Genomic DNA, 27,442 nt, shown 5'->3' on the forward strand with positions numbered 1-27,442 from the left:
CATCTCCATGCTATCCAAAACCAAATCGTTCCCACAGTGTATCGTAGCCTTCAGTCACACGCTTGTGATATTTCACCTTCTCATCCAAAATGTCTAAAAACCCAGGCAAGCCCAGGATATTCAAATCTTACTACTTTGAGGATTCTCCTCTGGAAATATAATGCAGCCCTGAGGCAGCTCCGATTGTAGGCTAAAATGGCTGAATAGGAGAGGCAATTCAGGGCTGATATGTTTTAAGATGCCATCCACATACTCCCTCTATATACCTCCTAAATCACAGGCAATCTTGGCAGTGCTTTGTTTTTTTGTTCTGTGTTTGCATAATCAAAAGCCTTGGTCCAATGATGTCGTTGTGGCTGTTCTGCATTGTGTCCATGTGTTGTGTTGATGGGTTGTGTTGGCAGGTGTTGTGTTGTTGTGTGAAGCCTGGTATCACAGTGCAATATTACTCGGTGAGCCAATTTGCACAGTGTCTTTTTGATCTGCCAACCTTACAGCAGGGGAGTTTGTTTGTCCCTTTGTCTGTAAACAAAAAAGACGGAAAGGGGAAATTGAAGGCGAGTGACTGAAAAAGAAAAGTAAGAAAGAAAGGAACGGCTTCCTGATGAAATGGCCGCGACTCTTTTGAAGGAAAGTCAGGGGCCCTTAAGGTTCAGGAGGAAAAATCTGAATTCCCCTCCTCCTCCGACACATCATTCTTTGTCCTTTCAGCCCTCTCCACCCCCCTCCTCCATCCTTCCCCTCTCCTCCTCCTCCTACACCCCCCTTTCTAATTTTCCAGAGGACTGAGGAGCCTGGCACATGACATTGATTTCCATCAGCGCTTGGAAATAACCTCCGCCTGCAGTTGCTGGGACAACCTGCATTTACCTTTTTGCGTTTTTGCATAATGCTGCAAGATTTCCATCAGCATCAGAGAGGGAGGCTGAGGCCGGGACTCATAATAAAGCGACTCGTCCGGATGACAAATGTGCTCAGGTGGGGCACGATGTGATGGCATGGCTGGGGGGGAGAAGGGATGGATGAGTGAAGGGGGCAAAGAGAGAAATAGAAACAGATGGGCAGGAGCAGGGCGTGTGTGTGTGCGTGCGTGTGCGTGTGTGTGCGTGTGTGTGTGTGTGTGTACGGGGGTTACTGATGGCCTTCCATCTGATTCCGGGGCGAGAGGAGGAATAATAAAACACCAGAGCTCTGACACCAATGGACTGCTGCTTCCTAATTAACTCTATATAAGACAAGAGGCAGAGAGGCAGAGACTGACAGTGAGAGACAGCGCGCGAGAGCGAGACAGCACGCGCGCGAGAGAGAGAGACAGCACGCGCGCGAGAGAGAGAGACAGCACGCGCGCGAGAGAGAGAGACAGCACGCGCGCGAGAGAGAGAGACAGCACGCGCGCGAGAGAGAGAGACAGCACGCGCGAGAGAGAGAGACAGCACGCGCGCGAGAGAGAGAGACAGCACGCGAGAGAGAGAGACAGCACGCGCAGAGAGACAGCACGCGAGAGAGAGAGACAGCACGCGCGAGAGAGAGACAGCACGCGCGAGAGAGAGACAGCACGCGCGAGAGAGAGACAGCACGCGCGAGAGAGAGACAGCACGCGCGAGAGAGAGACAGCACGCGCGCGAGAGAGAGACAGCACGCGCGAGAGAGAGACAGCACGCGCGAGAGAGAGACAGCACGCGCGAGAGAGAGACAGCACGCGCGAGAGAGAGACAGCACGAGAGAGAGAGACAGCACGCGAGAGAGAGAGAGAGCAGCACGCGCAGAGAGAGAGACACAGCACGCGAGAGAGAGACAGCACGAGAGACGCGAGAGAGACAGCACGAGAGAGAGACAGAGAGACAGCACGCGAGAGAGAGACAGCAGAGACAGCACGCGCGAGAGAGACAGCACGCGCGAGAGAGAGACAGCACGCGAGAGAGCACGAGACAGCACGCGCGAGAGAGAGACAGCACGCGAGAGAGACAGCACGCGCGAGAGAGAGACAGCAGACAGCACGCGCGAGAGAGAGACAGCACGCGCGAGAGAGAGCACGCAGAGAGAGACAGCACGCGAGAGAGAGACAGCACGCGCGAGAGAGAGAGACAGCACGCGCGAGAGAGAGAGCAGCACGCGCGAGAGAGAGACAGCACGCAAGCGAGAGAGAGACAGCACGCAAGCGAGAGAGAGACAGCACGCGCGAGAGAGAGACAGCACACAGAGAGAGACAGCACGCGCGAGAGAGACAGCACGCAAGCAGAGAGAGACAGCACGCAAGCGAGAGAGAGACAGCAAGAGAGAGACAGCACGCGCGAGAGAGAGACAGCGAGAGAGAGAGAGTCAGCGCGCAAGAGAGAGACAGTGTGCAGGAGCGATAGAGACAGGGAGCGGGTGCAAGAGAGAGAGAGACAGGGTGGAGGAGAGAGAGACAGCGCGAGGGCGCGAGAGAGACAGGGTGCGAGAGTGAGAGACAGGGACACCGCAAGAGAGAGAGACAGTGCAAGAGAGAGAGACACCACAAGAGAGACAGCGTGCTCGAGAGAGACAGCGCGTGGGCGAGAGAGACAGCACGCGGGCGAGAGAGACAGCGTGCAGGAGCGATAGAGACAGCGAGCGGGTGCGAGAGAGAGAGACAGGGTGGAGGAGAGAGAGACAGGGTGGAGGAGAGAGAGACAGCGCGAGGGCGCGAGAGAGACAGGGCGCGAGAGAGAGAGACAGCGCGAGGGCGCGAGAGAGCGAGGGCGCGAGAGTGAGAGACAGGGTGTGAGAGTGAGAGACACCGCAAGAGAGAGAGACAGTGCAAGAGAGAGAGACACCACAAGAGAGACAGCAGCAAAAGAGAGAGACAGCAAAGAGAGAGAGAGAGAGAGAGAGAGAGAGAGAGAGAGAGACAGCGAGCGGGCATGCGAGAGAGAGAGACAGCGAGCGGGCACGAGAGAGAGAGACAGCGCGTGGGTGAGAGAGAGAGAGAGCGCGCGGAAGCGAAAGAGAGAGACAGCGAGCGGAAGCGAAAGAGAGAGACAGCGAGCGGCCGCGCAAGAGAGAGAGAGACAGCGAGCGGGCACGCGAGAGAGATAGCGAGCGGGCACGAGAGAGAGAGACAGCGCGTGGGTGAGAGAGAGAGAGAGCGTGCGGACGCGAGAGAGAGCGAGAGAGACAGAGCGCGGGTGCGAGAGAGAGAGACAGCACACGGGCGGGCGCTCGAGAGAGAGAGAGACAGCGCGCGGTCGTGAGAGAGAGACAGCGAGCGGGCGCAAGAGAGAGAGAGACAGCCCGAGAGAGAGAGACAGCACGCGGGCGAGAGAGAGACAGCGTGCAGCACGAGAGAGAGAGACAGCGAGCGGGTGCGAGAGAGAGAGAGACAGGGCGGAGGAGAGAGAGACAGGGCGGAGGAGAGAGAGACAGCGCGAGGGCGCGAGAGAGAGAGACAGCGTGAGGGCGCGCGAGAGAGAGAGAGAGAGAGACGCGCGAGGGCTCGAGAGAGCGAGGGTGCGAGAGATTGAGGGCGAGAGAGAGACAGCGCGCTCGAGAGAGACAGCACGCACGCGAGACAGCGTGAGAGAGAGTGACAGCGCGAGAGAGAGAGACAACGCGAGAGAGAGAGAGACAGCGTGAGAGAGAGAGAGCGTGAGAGAGAGAGCGTGAGAGAGAGACAGCGTGAGAGAGAGACAGCGTGAGAGAGAGACAGCGTGAGAGAGAGAGAGAGACAGCGAGAGAGAGAGACAGCGCGAGAGAGAGAGACAGCGCGAGAGAGAGACAGCGCGAGAGAGAGACAGCGCGAGAGAGAGACAGCGCGAGAGAGAGAGAGAGACAGAGAGAGAGAGAGAGAGAGAGAGACAGAGCGAGAGAGACAGCAGAGAGAGAGAGAGACAGCGCGAGAGAGAGAGAGACAGCGCGAGAGAGAGAGAGACAGCGCGAGAGTGCAATAGAGAGAGAGGTGTATTATACCTATTTGCCTGCCATAGCTTGAGAGACACTGAATAATAACATCTGCATAGTAACCAGTAACTTACTTATTATTATACTTATTATTACTATTATTGTTATTACTATTATTGTTGTTTATCATTCCAAATAGTAGTAGTATGGGTAGTAGGGTGATGATGGTAATGATAACAGTTTAATGATGATGATGGTGGTAGTAGTAGTAGTAGTAGTAGTAGTAATGATGATGGTAATGATAGCATTTTAATGATGGTGGTAGTAGTAGTAGTAGTAATGATGATGGTAATGATAACAGTTTAATGATGATGGTGGTAGTAGTAGTAGTAGTAGTAGTAGTAGTAGTAGTAATGATGATGGTAATGATAACAGTTTAATGATGATGGTAGTAGTAGTAGTAGTAGTAGTAGTAGTAGTAGTAGTAATGATGATGGTAATGATAACAGTTTAATGATGATGGTGGTAGTAGTAGTAGTAGTAGTAGTAGTAGTAGTAGTAGTAGTAGTAGTAATGATGATGGTAGTAGTAGTAGTAATGATAACAGTTTAATGATGGTGGTGGTAGTAGTAGTAGCAGTAGTAATGATGATGGTAGTAGTAGTAGTAGTAGTAGTAATGATGATGGTAATGATAACAGTTTAATGATGATGGTGGTAGTAGTAGTAGTAGTATTAGTAGTAGTAGTAGTAGTAGTAATGATGATGGTAATGATAACAGTTTAATGATGATGGTGGTAGTAGTAGTAATGATATGCAATGATAGCAGTTTAATGATGATGGTAGTAGTAGTAGTAGTAGTAGTAGTAGTAGTAGTAGTAGTAGTAGTAGTAGTAGTAGTAATGATGATGGTAATGATAGCAGTTTAATGATGGTGGTAGTAGTAGTAGCAGTAGTAATGATGATGGTAGTAGTAGTAGTAGTAGTAGTAATGATGATGGTAATGATAACAGTTTAATGATGGTGGTAGTAGTAGTAGTAGTATTAGTAATGATGATGGTAATGATAGCAGTTTAATGATGGTGGTAGTAGTAGTAGTAGTAGTATTAGTAATGATGATGGTAATGATAGCAGTTTAATGATGGTGGTAGTAGTAGTAGTATTAGTAATGATGATGGTAATGATAGCAGTTTAATGATGATGGTGGTAGTAGTAGTAGTAGTAGTAGTAGTAGTAGTAGTAATGATGATGGTAATGATAACAGTTTAATGATGGTGGTAGTAGTAGTAGTAGCAGTAGTAATGATGATGATGGTAGTAGTAGTATTAGTAGTAGTAGTAGTAATGATGATGGTAATGATAACAGTTTAATGATGATAATGGTGGTAGTAGTAGTAGTAGTAGTAGTAGTAGTAGTAGTAGTAGTAATGATGATGGTAATGATAACAGTTTAATGATGATGGTGGTAGTAGTAGTAGTAGTGAGGTAATGATAGTAATGATGATGGTAGTAGTAGTAGTAATGATAACAGTTTAATGATGGTGGTAAGTGATAGCAGTAGTAATGATGATGGTAGTAGTAGTAGTAGTAGTAGTAATGATGATGGTAATGATAACAGTTTAATGATGATGGTGGTAGTAGTAGTAGTAGTATTAGTAGTAGTAGTAGTAGTAGTAATGATGATGGTAATGATAGCAGTTTAATGATGGTGGTAGTAGTAGTAGTAGCAGTAGTAATGATGATGGTAGTAGTAGTAGTAGTAGTAGTAGTAGTAGTAGTAGTAGTAGTAATGATGATGGTAATGATAGCAGTTTAATGATGGTGGTAGTAGTAGTAGCAGTAGTAATGATGATGGTAGTAGTAGTAGTAGTAGTAGTAATGATGATGGTAATGATAGCAGTTTAATGATGGTGGTAGTAGTAGTAGTAGTATTAGTAATGATGATGGTAATGATAGCAGTTTAATGATGGTGGTGGTAGTAGTAGTAGTAGTAGTAGTATTAGTAATGATGATGGTAATGATAGCAGTTTAATGATGGTGGTAGTAGTAGTAGTAGTAGTAATGATGATGGTAATGATAGCAGTTTAACGATGATGGTGGTAGTAGTAGTAGTAGTAGTAGTAGTAGTAGTAGTATTAGTAATGATGATGGTAATGATAACAGTTTAATGATGATGGTGGTAGTAGTAGTAGTAGTCATAGTAGTAGTAGTAATGATGATGGTAATGATAGCAGTTTAATGATGGTGGTAGTAGTAGTAATGATGATGGTAATGATAGCAGTTTAATGATGGTGGTAGTAGTAGTAGTATTAGTAATGATGATGGTAATGATAGCAGTTTAATGATGGTGGTAGTAGTAGTAGTAGTAGTAGTAGTAATGATGATGGTAATGATAGCAGTTTAATGATGGTGGTAGTAGTAGTAGTAGTATTAGTAATGATGATGGTAATGATAGCAGTTTAATGATGGTGGTAGTAGTAATAGTAGTAGTAGTAGTAATGATGATGGTAATGATAGCAGTTTAATGATGGTGGTAGTAGTAGTAGTAGTAATGATGATGGTAATGGTAGCAGTTTAATGATGATGGTGGTAGTAGTAGTAGTAGTAGTAGTAATGATGATGATGGTAATGATAACAGTTTAATGATGATGGTGGTAGTAGTAGTAGTAGTAGTAGTAGTAGTAGTAATGATGATGGTAATGATAGCAGTTTAATGATGGTGGTAGTAGTAGTAGTAGTAGTAGTAGTAATGATGATGATAATGATAGCAGTTTAATGATGGTGGTAGTAGTAGTAGTATTAGTACTGATGATGGTAATGATAGCAGTTTAATGATGGTGGTAGTAGTAGTAGTAGTAGTAGTAGTAGTAGTAGTAATGATGATGGTAATGATAGCAGTTTAATGATGGTGGTAGTAGTAGTAGTAGTAGTAGTAATGATGATGGTAATGATAGCAGTTTAATGATGGTGGTAGTAGTAGTAGTAGTAGTATTAGTAATGATGATGGTAATGATAGCAGTTTAATGATGGTGGTAGTAGTAGTAGTAGTAGTTAGTAATGATGATGGTAATGATAGCAGTTTAACGATGATGGTGGTAGTAGTAGTAGTAGTAGTAGTAGTAATGATGATGGTAATGATAACAGTTTAATGATGATGGTGGTAGTAGTAGTAGTAGTAGTCGTAGTAGTAGTAGTAGTATTAGTAAGGATGATGGTAATGATAGCAGTTTAATGATGGTGGTAGTAGTAGTAGTAGTAGTAGTAGTAGTAGTAGTAGTAGTAGTAATGATGATGGTAATGATAGCAGTTTAATGATGGTGGTATTAGTAGTAGTAATGATGATGGTAATGATAGCAGTTTAATGATGGTGGTGGTAGTAGTAGTAGTAATAGTAGTAGTAGTAGTAATGATGATGGTAATGATAGCAGTTTAATGATGGTGGTAGTAGTAGTAGTAATGATGATGGTAATGATAGCAGTTTAATGATGGTGGTGGTAGTAGTAGTAGTAGTAGTAGTAATGATGATGATGGTAATGATAGCAGTTTAATGATGATGGTGGTAGTAGTAGTAGTAGTAGTAGTAATGATGATGATGGTAATGATAACAGTTTAATGATGATGGTGGTAGTAGTAGTAGTAGTAGTAGTAGTAATGATGATGGTAATGATAGCAGTTTAATGATGGTGGTAGTAGTAGTAGTAGTAGTAGTAGTAGTAGTAGTAGTAATGATGATGGTAATGATAGCAGTTTAATGATGGTGGTAGTAGTAGTAGTAGTAGTAGTAATGATGATGGTAATGATAGCAGTTTAATGATGGTGGTAGTATCAAATCAAATTGACTTATATAGCCCTTCGTACATCAGCTGATATCTCAAAGTGCTGTACAGAAACCCAGCCTAAAACCCCAAACAGCAAACAATGCAGGTGTAGAAGTAGTAGTAGTAGTAGTAGTAGTAGTAATGATGATGGTAATGATAACAGTTTAATGATGATGGTGGTAGTAGTAGTAGTTGTAATGATGATGGTAATGATAGCAGTTTAATGATGATGGTGTTAGTAGTAGTAGTAGTAAAGATGATGGTAATGATAGCAGTTTAATGATGATGGTAGTAGTAGTAGTAGTAATGATGATGGTAGTTGTAGTAGTAGTAGTAATGATGATGGTAGTTGTAGTAGTAGTAGTAGTAGTAGTAGTAGTAGTAGTAGTAGTAGTAATGATGATGGTAATGATAGCAGTTTAATGATGATGGTAGTAGTAGTAGTAGTAGTAGTAGTAATGATGATGGTAGTTGTAGTAGTAGTAGTAGTAGTAGTAGTAGTAATGATGATGGTAATGATAGCAGTTTAATGATGATGGTAGTAGTAGTAGTAATGATGAGGGTAGTTGTAGTAGTAGTAGTTGTAGTAGTAGTAGTAATGATGATGGTAGTTGTAGTAGTAGTAGTAGTAGTAGTAGTAGTAGTAATGATGATGGTAATGATAGCAGTTTAATGATGATGGTGGTAGTAGTAGTAGTAGTAATGATGATGGTAGTTGTAGTACTGGTGTAATGGTGAAGATGACAGTTATAGTTTCATTTTCCATGTTTAGCTTTTTATATTTATTACATTTAGTATATTGTTGTTATTTTTGTATTTAATTTTGTATGTTTATCATTTTCTTACCATGTATATTGTATACACTGTTGCTTTGGCAATATTGACGCAATGTTTTTTCATGCCGATAAAGCAGCTTGAATTTGAAAAAAGGTTTGAGCGAGAGAGCTGGGGGGGAGGCAGGGTTTGTGACGGGATTAAAACAAGGGCGCCCGTACTGTACCTCTTCACGTCATCCCAACACTAACACGTCACCAAATCTCATTTTACACGTCCCTTCAACTCTCTGGGGATTGAGTACACCATGTTCCTCCTCTGAGGGACAGCCTGCAGTAGCACTGGCTACTGTTGTTGTGTGTTTGTGGTGCCCAGGTCATCTGCAGTGACGAGTGACCTGAGTCTACTCTGGGGTTGATTACATCCATATGCTGTTGTTGGTCATGTCATACCTTGGTCCAGCGTGGAGGGTGGGTTGTGGTGGCGGAAGGGTACGCGTGTGTGTGTGTGTGACAGGGACAGTGGGTGGGTGGGGGGCATAATGTGGTCAATGAGCCAGTGGAGTGTCAGCCAGGAGGGCTAGTGGCGGTTCACTCGAGACATCCTGAGAAATCCCTTGACTTCTTCATCTTGTATCAACACCCCAGTCAAAGTGCAGCCAGGGAGAAAATTAATTTCTTATTACCTGATTATATTATTAGGTTTGGCTTGGAGTGTCTGTTAAATATTCCACATCAGCGTTTCATCAGCAGCAGGGCAGGCAGACCAGGGCTGAGGCTGGGAGGGGAGGGCTGTAATAACCTGAGCCGTCCCCATGAATATAAAGACTGGCGTTGGCAATATGCTGGCAGAAAGTCATTATCTAGAGCGCTATTCCCTCTATTCTACACTCGGCAGGTACGCGCACACACACACACACACACACACACACACACACACACACACACACACACACACACACACACACACACACACACACACACACACACACACACACGCACATGCACACGTACACACCCAAATCAATGCCCATTCTTTCACAATGGGTCCGGTGAGTTCCGCTCAAGCATTTAGGCGCACACACCCACACGGACACACACCCACACAGACACACACCCACACAGACACACACCCACACAGACACACACCCACACGGACACACACCCACACACACCCACACGATACACACCCACACGGACACAGACCCACACACACCCACACGGACACAGACCCACACGGACACAGACCCACACGGACACACATCCACACGAACGCAGACCCACACGAGCCGTGGGCTTTCTTTAAAATAAACTTGAGCTGACTGGATACATCAAGCCAGCCCTTAGTCCTCTCTTCGTTCTTTCATTCCCCCGCACCTCTCCTCCAAACAGCCAGGGTTAAAGACATGTGCCTCTGAGCCCCCCACCCACCAATATGCTTGCCAACATTCGACAAACACACCACCCTCATGACGGAATTTTGAGAGCCATTAGAGAGGAGGGAAAATGAAAAATGATATTTTTAAGACCGCCCCTGGCAGCAACAACCCAAAAAAATTAATTATTAAATATACACAGCACAAGAAAGATGGACATTTCTAGCCTTAAATCAAATCTTAGGTTATGTGCCCATGGCTCAAAATAGACTGATAAGATCTTTAAGGGAGGTAGGGTAAACAAAATGGATCATTACCAAATTCACGAGGTCCAGAAATCCCAAACGTGAGTCTGTATTTTCCTACAGGGCAATGTTATTATTTTTCTCTACCGGGCAACAAATCTGTGTGCTCAGTGACCAAGTTTCGGGAAAAGGGTACATTTGCATACAGTCCATAAGGAAGTGAAAATCTGATCATATAAATGTAAATAAGGTGAGCTTAACTTGTATTTTCCTTGAAAAAACAGTGATAAGATGAGTGAGAGAGGGGTGGATGGAGTGGCGAGGGCTCAGAGCGGGCTGATGAATCAGAATATGCATTAGTGTCAGAAATAAATTAGCTTCAGCCCATGGTGACGGGAAACAGGCAGGAGGGTGAAATACTACAGATATACAGCAGGGAGCAGTGTAGCAACACTAGCAGCAGAGCAATAGCCTATACACATGTACTGGAAAGCATGAGCACGGTCAATAAATGAATCCCTGCCAAAACATAGGCTGTGAATTCTTAAAATGAATAACAACCTGTCCATTGTCACCCAAATAAACTACATTCACAGATTTTGCTCCAAAAATTAAAATTGACGCAGCAATTTGCTTCAGTTTCACAAAAATAACAGTTGTACCGTGCATTCCTGCACGACGGTATGTGATGTGACTGCCCAGAGAAAAACATCAACCGTCTGAGAAAATGAAAGGACACAGCCTAAAGCGCCGCTGCCCATCTTAGACGTCAAGAAACAAAAATACAATCTGTGTGGATGCCAACCTGGTCCATCCGTATAACTGCCTATTTCATTGACATGACTTTCACGGCACCATTTCCTCTGGTTTTTGTCCTTGGTCTATGTGGCCACCCTTGGCTTGCACCTGCCCACCCCTTACCAACCCCCTACTCCCAACTCAATACAAACAGCCTTGGTAGGGTTGGCTCCTTGTCTCCCTACTTTCATCATTTGTGATTTATTATGCACCCCCCCCCCCCCATCCTTAACACATTCCCCTGGAGCTGGCTGCATGCCAACAGTCCCATCCTCCTACCCCCCCTATGGCCTCACAGTGTACACACCCACAAATACGTCACCCACGTCCCCGTAGGGGACCCATACAACACCACCTTAGCCCTCAGGGACGGCAAAGAGGACAAACTGAGGAAGACAACACACTCCGTTTCAAGTGTTGACGATACATGAGGAGAAAGCAAGCTGCGCGTCTGCGATTTCACTCTCAACTTGTCTTGCTATCGTCACACACCACATTAGTACAGTGTTAGCTTTACCCTCCAAAGCAGGCCAGTGTGGTCCATTACCCCCTAAAGCAGGCCAGTATGGTCCATCACCCCCCAAAGCAGGCCCTGGGCAGCTCTTTTGTTCCACTCTTTTAGCTCCCTGTTTCCATCTGAAAACAGCAAACACTCACAACATTCACTAAGCTAAACAACCCTCCGGATCCCTGGAGATGCAGCATGCCTCATCCTTGCTTCCTGTGTGTGTGGTGCCAAGTTTAATCAAATATGCAGCTGTCTTTTAATCAAAACTAGGCTAATTTGTATACAGGCAGGGCGGGGGCGGCAGCCCCTCCTCTCCGAAGGCCGTCTGAGGGCTGGCTACGAGCCAGGAGATGGAAGCCCAGGGAGTGTCCTGACGTGGTTATGAATGCCGGTAATGAGGTGTGTGTGTGTGTGTGTTTGCCGATGGGTGATGGAGGGGGTGATAACGTGGCTGGAAACAAGCAAAATCAGAATTAAGCAAACGAACAGATGGACGATGGGGTATTAACATAGATCAACAACAAACAAGGGTACGGAACTCTCAGCCCGTTCGGGAGCGGGGCTCTCAAGGGTAAAGTGGTCAGAATAAGGGGGCGACTGGGTGTCTGTTGGGGGGGGACAAACCCGGGGTGTCGAAAACCACCCAAAACACAGATTTTCAAGCGGCTTATTAACAAACGGCGAGGGGCAGAAAAACAAAGCATTCATGCTTTAAATGCGATGCCATTAACAATCCCGCAATTAATTAGCAACAAATTACCTTATGTTGATTATTTGCGTCGGGAGGGGGGAGAGGAGCGGGCGTGGCTGGCGATCTTTTGTTTTGGTGGCGATCGTTTGTTTAGGCTTGAATGGGCTGTTTTTCACAGACGACGAGGATGGGGAGTAGTGTCGACAGACTGACTAGACGGACTTCTCCTGTGCTGCGTGTCTGAGCCTCTGGAAGAGAGACTGAGGAGGAGACTCACTGAGGAGGATGTGGGTTAGTTAAAGATGAGAGAAAAGAGAAGGAAATTCTCTCTGGTGCAATATTACCAATACAGACCGCGTATCAGCCTATGAACTCTGCCTAGCAACGACATAGCGAACAATCAGTACGACTACATGCAGAGTGATTGTAGAGGCACCAGACAGTCAGCACTGTGACTGTATGTACGCCATCTTCCCTCTCGACCACCCAAACAACGCTTCCTCTATATGACGACACGTCTGTGTATATACGCTGATAGGATTCAGAAGTGAACCGTCTCGGTGCCAAACGACCATGGCACAATGCCACATTAAAGCAATATGTTGTGAATACGGTGTGGCTGGCAATCTGGCACACAAGGATGCGGTATATGAGTCCCTATAGACCGAACCCCCTGTTACACTTGGCATGAGCACCAACGTTGACTCAGCACTGGAGGGAAAAGGTGTGGTTTGGTCAGTTCCCCTTGATGAACGCCACCCTCAGCTCAACATTGGTGCTCAAGACGCCATCCCTCACTCTCCCATAGCATAGTTCCTCATGACAGACTGACTGTTAACATAAAAGGTTAACAAAATCAGGATTTAGTTCTGGGTTACCCAAGATTACCCATTGCATTTATTGAGTAACACCACTATCAATGTCAATGCTTTATTTATGACAAATAAATCATTGCATTTCCAAAGCAACGATATTGAACTATCCGACTAACTCCCATCAACTACAAAAGGCACAGATAGTCAACCAGTCAACCACAGACCACACACCCTGTCAAAAAATAACTGAAACCCTATTGAAACCCTGCCAAATGTGCATGTCGACGTCTGCTGCCCCCAGCCTCCAGCTTATGTACATTAGACTGTGTGATTGTCTCATTAATGCAGACCACCCAGTGATTCTCAGTGTACCACAGCGTGTTGACTCCCCTGGTGCCGTGTAACAAACAACACTGGAACTGCAGCAACACGGGGGCTTCACCCTGACACATACGCAGCAGAGGAGACACACACAGCACGCACACACACACACACAGCGCCAGAGAGAACTGTCTGGGAGACAAGACTAGGGCTCCCTTGAGCGCTATAAGCTCAATGGGGTTTCTCGCGCTGTCTGACAAGGGTCGCAGATACATGGTGTAAAAACAAACCAATCTACAGCTGTTTGATTACTAACTAACAAGTATGGCGCTACACTGCCCAGCCGCTCGCAAAACACATAGACACACACACACACACACACACACACACACACACACACACACACACACACACACACACACACACACACACACACACACACACACACACACACACACACACACACACACACACACACACACACACACACACACACACACACACACACACACACACACCATCGAGTCTCTGCGCCTGAAAAGGTTCACTGAATGGCAAATTAATTTAATTACACAGTGACACAAAAGCAGTGCTTTGGCAAATAAAAAGGTAGGGGAGGAGGGAGTGTGTGTGTTCGGGAACAGAGTGAACACTCTGCTGCTATGGATCTGAGAGCAGCACATTTCTCTCTCCCTCTCCGTCTCTAAGGGATACGCCGGCGGCACCGTGCTGGAAAGAGTGTGAGATAATGAGCTGCTCTTTACCTGGCAGTAGCAGACAGAGCAAAATCCAAAACGTACTAGCCAGAGGAAAGGGCGTGAGGGAGGGATAGAGAGCGCCCACCCGGCTGGATGTTTCAGGGAAAAAAGGTGAGAGAAAGAGCCACGGCGGGCGCCATTTTGAGTGCCGCACGACCCTGACGTCTCGCCATTTTACAAGAGAAGGGGTATGAAAAGTCCCTGACCCATACACACTTCTAAACAAAAGCATTTGCATACCAACACAATAAGCGTCGCTCTTCACTGCCAAGAGGGCTCCGTTAATTAGCCCACAGACGACTTGCGTTGAGTACAGAGCGTTTAAGGCGTCCTTTAACGATGGTTGTGGAGTGGTTGAGATAACTACTAAGTTATTCTGCGTTCATAACAAGTGGGGAACTCACTGTAAACTGGGAGAAAAGAGTTGTGTGCGTTCACGTGCTTTGAACTCGTTGAGAATGCCATTTGGCTAATGGCAAACAAGCTCTGTCAACTAAAAAGTACAGCTTTTGTGCTCATGAACAATTTATAGAGTACAAATACACTATAAATAGATTGCCATTTAGTTAATAAATAATGTTTTGTTGTTCCATTTAACTGCTGAAAATGCTGTTATCAAGGTCATTTCCTTAGTCGGTGACGTCAGAGCTCAGAATGTGGGAGAAGTTGGAGCTCAGAGAGGAGACAAGTTTACCACTAGTAATTACGAGTTGGAGGGGCATTTGCTCATATCTGCGAATTCACGAGATGTTATAAACACAGCATTAGGTACCATCCTAGTATATGTACCAATATATCTACATCATGGCAGGTGTCATTCATATATACAACATTTACACAGCCAGCACACCTTATTAACATTAACACAGTTGTGTATAACCCATCACTCACCTCTTATACCCTAGTGGTAGTCAGCATCAATGTCAGTAGAGCCCAGATGACTAGGCTTCTTCAATGTTCAGGCAGGTCTTCCAAAACTAGCCTGGGGAGGCAGGGAAAGGCATAGAGTGAAAGTGTGAGATAGACTGACCTATTCAACTGAAAGGCTAGTTAAACATGCCAACGTGGATTGAGGAAAGATGACACGAGAGGTATGAATGAGTGTACCCAGCGTTGCGTGAACAAGGTGTGATTCGTGAAGCTCCGGTTTGAAGCGTTGTTACCCCTCAGGACATGGCCTGTCGTGAGCTAGTTGCTATTTTCCCACTCTACCTGTCTGGCCTTGGCAATTGAAGAGTTGTCAGGACAGCAATTCTACTAGTCTACTATAAATTGTATAAATTCGTTCTAGAAAACAAAAAGTAGCCTAATGTCTTCTGTTGTAGCCGAGGCCCACACACGCCTTGGAACATTTTGGAATAACTTTGTAGTTTCTCTATTGTAGTTTATTATCCAACATTGTTTATTAGGCCTATAAAGGCAGTTAAATACATTGACCACCTTCCAATCCTAGAATATTTCCATTAATTATATTCCCCAAAGACTGATGTTTACTTGCAACGGTACAACTACATCATCAACAAACTAAACATATTTTGAAGTTTCATTGCAATTCGGTGGGCATATTTTACCCGCATCATTCCACTTCCAGTATCATATTGTTTGATTGTTTTGTAAATACCTTGTAATTTGGTTCTCCTCATTATAACCTTGAAAAAAATACTCCGTCAAGACAATACAACCCACACTTCAATGGTAAAGCTTTGGTAAAAAGCCTTTCTGGTAGTATTCGAAATTAACAAGTGTTTCGCAACGATTCAGAAGTGCCAAATTGCGTATGAGGAAAGGGGCTTTTGTGATTGGTTGAGTCAGGTGGATAATTGGCAATCAAGAGAGAATAAGTGTAAACAAGAAAATAGTCTATTTCTTTGAGATGCATTAAGATGCATCTTTGATACGCTATCCTACCATAAATTACACAGCAATAAACATTGTATAACTTTTCGTCATTTTTTAATGTTACGTAAAGCTACATTGCTGAATGAATAGTACTCTTGGTTTTGACCTCTGTCCATGACTTTTTGGCGGAGTGAAGAATTGTGTTTGGCAGAATGGCACATTTATGACTTTGGAATAAATGTTTAGTAGGGAAGATAAGGGAGTTAAACGTTGCTTTGACAAAGTCATTTCTAAAGAGTATTATTTATTTCATGTGATTAGTGATTCATTTTAAGGGGAAACAATTAAGAAAACATGTTCCTCGTTTTAAGTTGAACCCTGTTATGTGAACTGAACTCTCATTTTAATGATGAAACTATATTTTTTATTCAAAGAAACATGAAAATAAATAAACTGAGTGGTCGAGCATAATAGTACACCTTATTACCCATATATAGAAGGCAAAAAATGTTTTAACAATAAAAAAATACAAATGTGAAGCTTGCATTGAATTGCTCCTCTCTGTTGCACACAAGCTTCCATTCCCCTATTAGAAAGGGATTTATGAATGATTTAAGATGAAATAGTCAATCCTGTTACAGTCAACCCTGTTATTTGATTTGGCTTCTAATAGGCACTTTCTACAGTCATTTTTTTATTTAACCTTTTGAGATGGGGAAAACATGCATTTTAAATTAAGTTGAACATGTGCTCTTTATGACAGAATGTTAAAATTAGGTCAAATAAAACTCTTCAAGTCACACTACCCAAAAAGGGTCTCATTTTGTGGAACAACCCATATGTGCATGTGTGTGTTTCTGGGGTGGTTAGACGACTACATCTCATGGGTCAGAACTGTGCTGCCACCCCGTTGGCCTGCTGTGGGTTGACCAGTGTGTTGGGTGGCTGGGCATTGGTCTCGTTTAGCCTGCGGACACGGTATACCTCGTAGTGGATGCTACTGGTGATGTCCTTGATGTTCTGCATGTAGGTCCTTACAGAGAGGCAACACAGAGGGGATTTAGTGATAAATGTTACCTAGAGAAACATCAACCCAAGGACGGACCAGCCATTATATCAAAATTATAGTTTTAACCATGTTTTGAGGCTATACAGTGCTTGCTTAAATGTACGTTGTTTACAAATGTTGGAGTAAAACAATCTTATATTTAGGGTTCTGATGAGGTACAACAGTTGAACTAAGCTCATGAGGCATTCATAAGTTATATTCTCGAAGAACCAATTGGTATATACAATTTATTTAAAAGTCCAAAAATGTATTAAGCAACTGCAGACTGCCCCTTTAATAATACACTTTTACCTTTAGATAGTATTTTATGTGCGTTCAGAAAGTATTAACACCCCTTGACGTTTCCCCATGGCAGCTGCTGGGCACGTCTACACATCTCTCTTCCTCTCACTTGCTCCCTCCATACATCCCTCTCCCACTGCCTGGCCAGGGGGCAACCACATTTCACACATCACATGCTCCCACAAACATACCTTTGTCTTAAGTTCAATTAAAGTCCATGTGTGTTTTAACCCCATAGAGACTAAGCCTTGGGGCAAAACAAATAGTAAAAAATATAATCACAAGGAAGTATGTTTTGAAGCGTCTGTCCTATATTTTTACCCATATTTATCCCCTTTTCGGGGCACAAAACGACTTCCATACACAGACGACTCTTGTGAAGCTTGTGGGTGTCGTAGAGAAAAACAACATGTACGTGTCCGTGAGTCTCAGGTTTCGACAGTGGGGTCGTAATAGTTTGTAGCGCAAAGCGTTCAGATTCTACAGACCGAAGTTGGCACAGTCAGTACAGATGAGTCCCGTGAAGCTAGGGGAGTCGTGGAGCTTGTGGGGGTCGTGGAGCTGGTGGGGGTCGTGGAGCAAAAAATGTCCAAACTCTGAACACTGCAGACTTTTTAGTGAGAAAAATACATTTTTCAGGATGTCTCCTGGTCTGACAAACACCGCTGTAACTCTGACACCTTCCAGCTCAGATGCAGAAGGATGATTGAGAAGCTAATGTCTAGCTTGAATAGAAAGATTGGTATTCTTATGCTAATTAGAGGAACTTCAATCGACTATGGGGTAGGAGACCTTGACAGTTCCAGAACAGGACCTAAGTACTAGAACTCTAGAAAGCTATGTACGCTAAGTTCTGGTTGGTTGGTCCTTTGAACAGACCTAACAGCAAGAGGTCCAGAATAATATAGTTGTTCTATACGAGTGTGGAGTGATGAAAGGAGCATTCACCAAGAGCTAAGAGGGGCCCTGGAGGGCCCAGGTGCAATCTGGGAAGAAGACAGTCGGTCCTCCAGTGAAAAGGAGCTGTGACATTCCTCTTCCCCCCCCTCTCTCTTTTCAGACCTCCTCCTCCTGTTTGTTCATCACCTCCAACCCCCCCCTATTCCCCCCAGTGGTGAGTCATGGATGCTCACTTGATATGACCCCCAACTTGGCAGTAAGAATGCTTAAGGCAGTTGAAAAAACATAAACACTATGATAGTTTGTGTGTGCGAGTGCAGGCATGCTCTCAACTACAGTATTGTCTGTCTACACCAGTGTCTGTCATAGACATTCAAACAAGTAGATAGTGATAGCGCTGACGTCATCCACGTATTCCTATGGAAAACTCTTGATCATAATAAACACATATTAGAGCCCAAAACGACGTTGCTCAGAGCTCATGACATCACATTCCAGACCGGACACGGCAGGCCTGGTGTCTGTGCACAATTTCCCCATTATGACCCGGATTCAGAAGATTCGGTAAATCGTCGTCCTCGCGTCTATTACTCCTAAATCTGTTTAGTCAAAGACAGACCAGAGAAACGTGGATATGAGTTAGACGACAGATGTTTAAATCAGTTGGCTGGGATTGAAACATGTACTGGCAGTAGTAACATGCATGGTTGATCCACTGTACTGTGCAGTCCAATCAGGCAATGGCAAATCTGCTTCAGCCAATTTGACATGATTAGTATGACAGGGATAGTAATGGTTGTGTGTGTGTGTGTGTTGAATTACCTCCTATGGTTCCCCACTTTGTTTGTGCCCAGAAGAATCTTTCTATTGATCAGGTACTACTGGTTGCTCCCCACCACAGCAAATGGGATCATCTCCTGACGACACACAACACAGGGTTTATAATGAATCCATGTGTCGGTCGGGTGTGTGTGTGTGTGTATTTACAACGCTGTAAACGCACCCTGATTTTGTCATTGATCCATCTGGTCATCAGAATCCTCGTCAAATTCTTTCTGAGGGTAGACGTCGATCCCGTTGGCTCGCAGTCCTTCCCTGATCTGCACACACACAGAAACACATCAGAATCTAACACCAGGTTTGCACCGTTTCATCAATGTACTGTAGAACAGCAGTCGGGGCTACACAATGGCCGTTTCCACCTCATGTCATCTACCAAGTCATCTCGTCCTGGAGGTGGAGGAGTGTGTGTCCTGCCCAGTACAACAACATCACACACCAAAGCCTTTCCCTCACCACCAGAGGAAAGACCAGGCCAGGGAGGCTTTGTCACATCATAACAATTCTTCAAGCAGATCTCCAGATACCCTGATTGTTTGGACCAGTATAAGGTCATCATGATTGAAACAATAAATATACAAGTATGAAATGATTGACTACACACTGTTCGCTCACTCGGATTCCACCATAAATACTCCATGTTGTTAAGGCTGGTGTTGACCTTAAACAATCTATATCATGTTCTCTAACATGGAGACTTACTGTGGAGGTTAACAACCATTAAACAAATATACAGCCAGACACAAAATGGCCGCCTTCTTTACAATGACGAACACAGACAGGCTTCTTCTGCGAGCAGTGATGGCCTTTAAATGAATGACCGTTCCGCTCACAATTACTACTTTGACAGTTTCCACTTGGTTGATGATCAAACAGATTTTCTACATGACTCTGTTTATACTTCTTGGAAAGTCTAAACTTGGAGCTTTAACTTTCTCAGCCTTAGGCCTACATTATAGGATGAAATGTAAACTGACTACATTTTTTAAAGCTATAACAGAGCATGCACGCACACACTGTTGGACACAGATGGCAAAACCCGAATAAAAAGCTATTTTGTTCCTTTTGTATGCATGTCAACTGCTGCAGGGAGCAGAGAACTAGAAAGAAACATCAAGAAAAATGTAAGATCACAATCCCAGGGTCGTACATTGCCCAGCCCATGCAGCCAACCAAAACAAGCTGGTTACAAGCCCCAGAGCTTCCATCTCGCTCTGCCTTGTTCTCATTGGCCGTTGTCGGGGGAACAGTAGCCAAGTCGCCCAATGTGTATCCTCCTCCAGAATTAATAAAGCTGTCACAGGATGCCAGAGAGTGGAGACTAGCGTCCCTGGAGAGAGGGAATGTGCATGTACATGTGCATGTCCTTTTCTTCTTTGTGTGTGTGTGTGTGTACATGTTCATTTTCTTCTCCCAGGCTGACCACTGGCCAACAGAAACAGAGGAAGAGAGCGGGGTGCAGAGGTCTCTTTAAACTGAGCCAAGCAGGTCGTTTAGGCCTGTGTATCCTGGTATGGTGCAGAGTTAAAGTTACAGGAAGAGAAAGTAGCATTTGGGAATTCCATTGAATTCTAAATCATTTAAACTTCCATTTAAATCAGCAGAGGGCCTCTAGTCTCTATAACATAAGCATGAGTCAGTCATCAACAGAAAGGGTGATGCATTCCATTATGGAGGAGTAGGTACTAGACACCCTCTACCAAGTAGCTACTAGACAGCCTGCTACAGTACACTGGCATCTGTGCAGACGTCAGCTGCCTCGGAGGTTTACAGAAAGCTGGAATACTGTAAATAAATCACTTCTTAAAATGCTCCTTTCTAGCTAAAAACATCCGTTAAGTGTTCCAAGGTTTCATACCGCTACTCCTCAGACTGGGCAGAGTACAGTAGTTTATCCAGATGGCTGCTGTTTGTAATGCCTGGCATCGCTTCATACCGGCCTGTGTGTGATCTTACCCTCTCGTTATCCTGTGTGTGTGCAGACTGGAGAGAGACAACATGGAGGGAGAGAGATAAGGGGGGGGAGGAGATGGAGAAGGAGAGAAAGATGTTAAGATATTTTCTGATTGGTAGGTTATATTGTAATGCAGCACTGTGGTATAATTGAAAGCATGTCCAAGACGTTTATTCAACCACAAAGGACATTTCTTTTGAGACGTATGATAAAGCAGCTGTGGGGCAATGAATGTCACATCCACTGAAGACTTTTCAGTCATGGATGATATGAGACAGATGTACCACTAGGGGGCAATGATGGTCAATTGTCTATTATTTTCTGATCAATGACAATGTGATTTTGCAGCAGTGTGCCAGTATAATCCTAATTCTCAAATGAATCATAACCTCTTTCCAAGGTTAAACACAAAATGTTTAAGAACTGAAACTAATAAGCCTGGAAACAGATAATGGTCCTCAAGATGTGTCATGGATGGCAGTTTTAGGAGGTAAAATGTGGGTATAATGCAATTGAATACATATCTATATTGAGCATTATGTGACGAGAGACATTGTCCTCAACTGACCACTCACACAAAGCTTGTACATCCTACTCCCAAATTGTCAAGTGTTAGAGCTTCTTCTACTATCTCCTATAAACCTTCTCATCTCTTTGTATCCTGTATACACTCTCCTATCAGAGGAGAATGCATGAGAATGTTCAGGCTATAGCTAGCCTGGCAGTGGCTCTGGCTATTCCATATGGAGTATGTCTAGTCTGAAACACATTTACACATTCATTTATTCAACATTAAAAAAAAATGTGAATATCTCCAAACCACCATTTTTGATGATTTTAAGACATATCGTTTGGAACAATGCATTACAAGTACATCACATTTACAGAGTGGGCTCTCTGCTCATTCTGAATTTCTTATAAATTGTATGAGCACCACCAACACAGGGAACGGTAAATCGATTCAAAAGGAAACTCCCTTTGCTGGTGAGTTGCTGAATGTGCAATCCTAAAGGTGGGCTGTGATTGGTTAATGACCTATAATGTTAATTTCTATGTATAAAATGGGTCGTACCAGAGAGCCCACTCTGGAAATGTGATGTGTATGAAGACTATAGTGTTCCACACAATATGTCTAAAATTATGGGAAAAACTGATAATTTGGCGATATTCATAGATTCAATTAATAAATCTATATTTCAGAATCTAAACATACTCCATGTTAGAGAACACTATAAGGAGTATAATGACTCCAAGATGCCTGTATCATGTACAGTTCACAGATCGATGGTCTTACAGGAGGCATGTAAAATTTACACTTGCATCATGATTTCCTAAAAATAATTGTTTGTGATTCAAAATGTAGAAAGCATTTCAAACATCCTTTTGGGATGCACCGGTCATGACGTTGGCCTGTGGGTAAGGTTTATGGTCCCCCCATAAATACCTTTCTCCCCTCTCTCTCTTGACTCTACTGAAGGACTCTTGAATAGCCTTTGTTAAACATAGAGAGTCTGGGAACATCAAACAAGTGGGGGGGGACCTTATGTCGGTAATAGAACCAGTTGAAAATATGCGTTGGTACTTAATGGATATGATGTCAGTTTGGTTGTCATCTGAGACATTATGACTGATGACAGGACGACAAACTGTATCTGGGAAAGTCTACACATTCTAGTTATCAGATGCACATGGAATTGTTGTGCAATTTAAATGTTTAAATAAATTTCACACTATTTGTGAAAAGATTAAATGTAATTTTAGCTTCCAAATGAGAGATTTGGCTTTTTATAAAGTTAGGGCTCTGCTCAAATCAGTGACCCACCCCTGTGAAGAGACATGGGTTATAAACTATGAAACACACCCTTCTCTCTCTCCACTATATAAGCCCTTGACGAAAATGTAACCTCCTGTTTCGAGGACAATAGGACCACAGTCCATTAGTTGAAAAGGACTAACATGTCAACTACAGAACTAAGCCAACCTCAGCGTGAGCTTTGGTTGCAAATGGTATGAACTTTGAACTCTTATTCACTACAGAAGTGATACCTCCTAGCCGTTGAGTTAGCAGCGGCCGCTTTAAACATGGGCTAGGAAAGGACAGACAGAGTATCCCATCTACCAACCAATGCCGACACTACAACGTATTCCGTTCACCACCAGAGACACTCTTCAAAGAACTCTGTTGGGCAACACGGCCTCCCATCTATCACCAACTTACCGAAGCGCAGATCAGAGTAAATATTTATTGCATTTTCCTTTTCCAAATGGGCGGTAATTTAGAATGCATAAGATTCTGTATTTACAATAGAGTAGCTAGTAGATAGAGACATATTTTCTCCCTTTGTTCCTCTTCCCGCTCTTTCACTCAAACCCAACCCCCGTTCTTTGTATAACCAGCTGTCATATCTGTTCCGTCCGCTAGGGAAGTTTTCCTTTATGACATAATTTGTAATTAATGTATGATTAATTCTGTGTATATGAAATTATGTGTGATTAGTTAGGTATTTAGTAAATAAATAATTCAACCCAATTTTGTATTGCTGATTCAACTTGTTAGCCAGGGTTCGTGAAGATAAGCAAGAATTCTACGATGTTCAGATGAGACTGAAATAAGGTGACGATTAATATTGACTGCTATTGATGTAAAATATTACTAGTTCTTTAAGAGTTTATTCGGAAGATAACAGCTCTATAAACACTTTCGTGGTGCCCTGACTTTCTAGTTAATTACATTTACATGATTAGCTTAATCAGGTAATATTAATTACAGAGAAAGGATTTTATAGAATAGCATGTCATATCACTTAATCCGGCAAAGCCAAAGACACGACACTACCATAGTCGTTTATTTATCACAAACTGCTCAAGCTAGTAAAAGGAAACCTTGAAGCAAGTTGCTGACACTAAACCAAGGACAAATCAATTCAATTAATGAATATTCAAGAGTAGTGTCTACCATCAAAAAAAAATATTCTGCTTGGGATTTCTCTATTATGGACATAATGGCACCAAAGCATGGAGCTATCCAAGACACATGGGTTAATTCCCAAATGGCATCCTATTCCCTATGTAGTTCACTACTTTTGACCAGAGATATAGGGGCCCTGCTCAAAAGCAGTGCACTACAAGGAAAAGGGTGTCATTTGGAATGCACATATGGCTTTGGCATCGTGTCCATGTAATTGATTAGAGGTCATTGTTTCAAACCTCAACCGACAGACGATATTCCATTTGTGAAAGCAATGAATACGGAGGGAAGAAAAAAAAAAGGAGAATGAAGAAGGGGGAGTATTTGGGTTTTGGAGAGAATCTTTTTAATAGTTCCAGAAGCTTCTTAAATCTAGACCATGAACCAGGTTCCACCGGCAGTGAGATCTATATTGCTTAAAGAACACCAGAACACCAGGATTGAGAGTTATACCCTCATATTGAAAAAAATATATGTAATATTGCCCTAAAGAGCAGCATTGGCTACTAAACACATTATTTTAGTGTCTCTCCCCCCATCGCCTGTCATGCCATCCGTTTCTGCTGAGTGACTAAGTGTTTTGTGTCGTGTTTTTCCTATTCATGTGCCTCAACACCAGGAAGGCCCAACCACCACTCACCCATGTCCACACTGCACCAAAATATGTGGCTCCCGGCTCAACCATCTGAAGACCCACAAATAGAATATCCACAAATATTAGACCCTACGGGCATGAGAGAGACTAACCAGGGTGCACTCAAGGACACTTTAATCCCTGTTAAATGAATCTAACAAACTGCAGACGTGAGTAAAGGGAACATTTGCTAAATTACTAGCAGAGCGGCATGAGGCAATGTGGTTGGTATTGCTGAGACATTTAGAGTGGGTTTCTATACAAACGTTATTCAAAATTAAACAAATAGCCACCACTTGGGTGTTTAATCTGATTATATTCGCTGCTAGTTGCTAACTAAATTAACTGTGATGATTCACAAGCATGCTGACGTTTTAAGGTTTAATTTTCCACTGCTGAAAATCACAAGAAATAGCACATTTTAAACATTCAAATGGTTTTGTCCCCATTCCTAGTCATTGGTAGGCACCTCACACACTATTCCCACCTGAACATATACAAACGGATTCTAAATGCTTTGTCATATACATCGTCTCAGTCTCCCCATCACTCCCTGCCTAATGTTTTCTAGACTGGGTACTATGGTCTACAAAAGTATCTGCAGTCAAAAGGAGTCTTTGTGAAACTTGATTCCTAAAGCGATACCTCAGTGTCTCTGAATAGAATGAGTTCCACATGTGGTCGAAAGAGAGATGGAAGGGGGGAGAGGATAGTGTAGGAGTGAAGAGGGAGGGGAGGAGAGGAGAGGGAGGGGGAAGTTTAGAGGAAGTGGTGAGGAGCATCTAATTTGTAAAAATGTTTACAGTATTAAAATTAAAACTTTCAATTGCACAGGAAATTAAGTTCTTCTCTTTCTTGTGATGCAAGTGTCGAGACGATGTGTTAAAGCCCAGATAAAGCAACGGAAAGACAATATTTGATTTTTTTTGTATATTTTATTAAACTTTTTTTGTATTTCATTGAGTGTGTTTGACAGGTCATGACAAACATTTCCGCGGTCATAACGTTAACGTGAAAACAACTACAGGCACAAGCAAAAGTATGAAAGAGTCGTAGTAGTAAAATGAAAACAATCAATCCATCAAGATTGAAGTGACAATTGGATTTTGCTCCCCTCAAATGCAGGAAATAGATGGCTGAAACATACAGATCCTCAGGTGGGAATGCACATTGCTAGTATAAGATTTATGGAAAATGTCATTGTAGCATATATATATATATATATATATATATATATTTATTTGAGGATACCGTTCAAAATTCCCTGATCTGTGACTTGGAGGTGGGAGAGGGTATTTGTGACAAGGGTGCCCTCTACCCAACTCTATGGTCACGTGAGAACTGAGGGCACTCGTAGCAGGTGTGGCCTCTATTTTACTCTATGGACAGGAATTTATACGGGATGATCCGAACTTCCTCACACTCGTGTGGGCAGGGGAATGTGGCGAGATGTCTCTCATAATATCAGAGAACCGTGGTTACGCAAGTAACCCTAAATTGTCTTTAAATAATTTGTTTTGACATCTCATAGTGGGATATAACCAACTCCCATATCACACATGCTCTCTGGAGCCAGGGAGTCTCCATTCCCTTTGATGGGAATTCCCTCTGGACAAAACATCTGCTCCTATGTTCAGTACACCCGGGACATGAGTCGGGCGTAGGGACAGTACTGTAGGTGTGCTCTGCTCCAGAGAATAATCCTGACAGATAGTCTAAGCGTAGGGAGTGAGTGCCATCCAGGCGCATAATGTACTCCACTACAGTCGTATTGTCCGTTCTGATCAGAACATGCTAATTCTGAACGGAGGGTAAAAAAATGTTTCAGTGAAAGAAGCACCATCAGCAATGAGGTCATTTATGTGAGCAATGCGGATTAGTGGGGTCCATACTCTGTTTATTACATTTCCCTTGTGAACTGCGTGACGCATCTGTCATCACCACTGGAGTGCCCAGTGTTGCCAACTTAGCGGCTTTGCTGCTATATTTAGCGAGAATTCAGACCCCTCTGGTGTTATTGGAGACTCTGACGTGAAAGCATGTATCGTTCTTACTCTTCTCAACGAGCCCGGATAAAGGAGGAGGGTTGGAATTGTGAAATAAATAAAAAAACAAGCGACAGTTCATTTGTAGTTCTAAGCATATTTAGGATATTTTTTACTCACTTTGTCTCTCCCATGAGGTTATTCGTCTCTCCTATAGCATCCATCACAATTACATGCACATGGCCAATTATGCAAATTATGTGATGACGTCATTTAGCGACTTCTAGGACAGCCAATAGCTACTTTCCTTACTGCGGCGTTGGCAACACTGGGAGTGGCAGAAACGAAGATGGAGGGGCTCTTCCAGTGACTGGGAGCTGAGAGACATGCGGATGTCACCTTTATCCGGCGATTGACAGACAACAGGCAAAACCCTCAGTAGGCCAAGTGGTACTACTGAGATGGTGGATGCCATCAAACCCAGCACTCGGAGGCACGTCTCGAACATGACCGAGCACCCCTGTGTAACAGGGAGAGGCACTGTAGGAACGAGGTGATGCAGTCTTCCGAGAGTGTTGCCCGATAAGGTAGAGTACGCAGCATTATGCCAAGGTATTCTATTCCCTGTGTTGGCACCAAACAGTTATTTATCTGATTGATCTTGAACCCTAGCTCGGAGAGTTGGGTTAAGCTTAGCTTAAACTTCCCAGTCAAAACAGTTCGCACATATGACAATTTGACGTTTTGGTGTTTGGCATCATTCGGCAGGGGTTTTTCCGGGCATGTTCGAGCACACAACCATTTCTCTTGAGGCAAGCCAAAGTTTGGTAGCCGAAGTCTACGCCACTTCGTTGGTGATTGGTCAACAGTAGGGATTCTTCAATTAAGTGTTTGTCATTCAACGACAGATGACTAGTTGCCATGCACATTTTGTCACTTGCAAACATCTTAAAACCTCCTCTGCAAAAACTTCAAAATGAATGACATATTTCTTGACTTATCTTTGATTAATT

General features: G+C 43.6%; 1 protein-coding gene across 2 annotated transcripts in view; it reads right to left on the reverse strand.

Moving 5' to 3' along the window:
- Positions 1-18,911: 18,911 nt before the first annotated feature.
- LOC118389294 (septin-9-like) overlaps positions 18,912-27,442 on the reverse strand; it is a 105,262-nt gene continuing 96,731 nt past the window's right edge. Inside the window, exon 9 of one of the 2 annotated variants that reach the window (XM_052527775.1) lies at positions 18,912-18,965. In XM_052527775.1, the coding sequence (XP_052383735.1) occupies positions 18,927-18,965 (39 nt within the window). In that variant the 3' untranslated portion in view covers positions 18,912-18,926. Of the gene's footprint in view, positions 18,966-19,051; positions 19,149-27,442 lie in introns of those variants that run through there. The other variant, XM_052527776.1, reaches the window with a different exon arrangement.

The sequence above is a fragment of the Oncorhynchus keta genome, chromosome 10 (genome assembly GCF_023373465.1).
Source record: "Oncorhynchus keta strain PuntledgeMale-10-30-2019 chromosome 10, Oket_V2, whole genome shotgun sequence".
In the NCBI taxonomy this organism is placed as follows: Eukaryota; Metazoa; Chordata; class Actinopteri; order Salmoniformes; family Salmonidae; genus Oncorhynchus; species Oncorhynchus keta.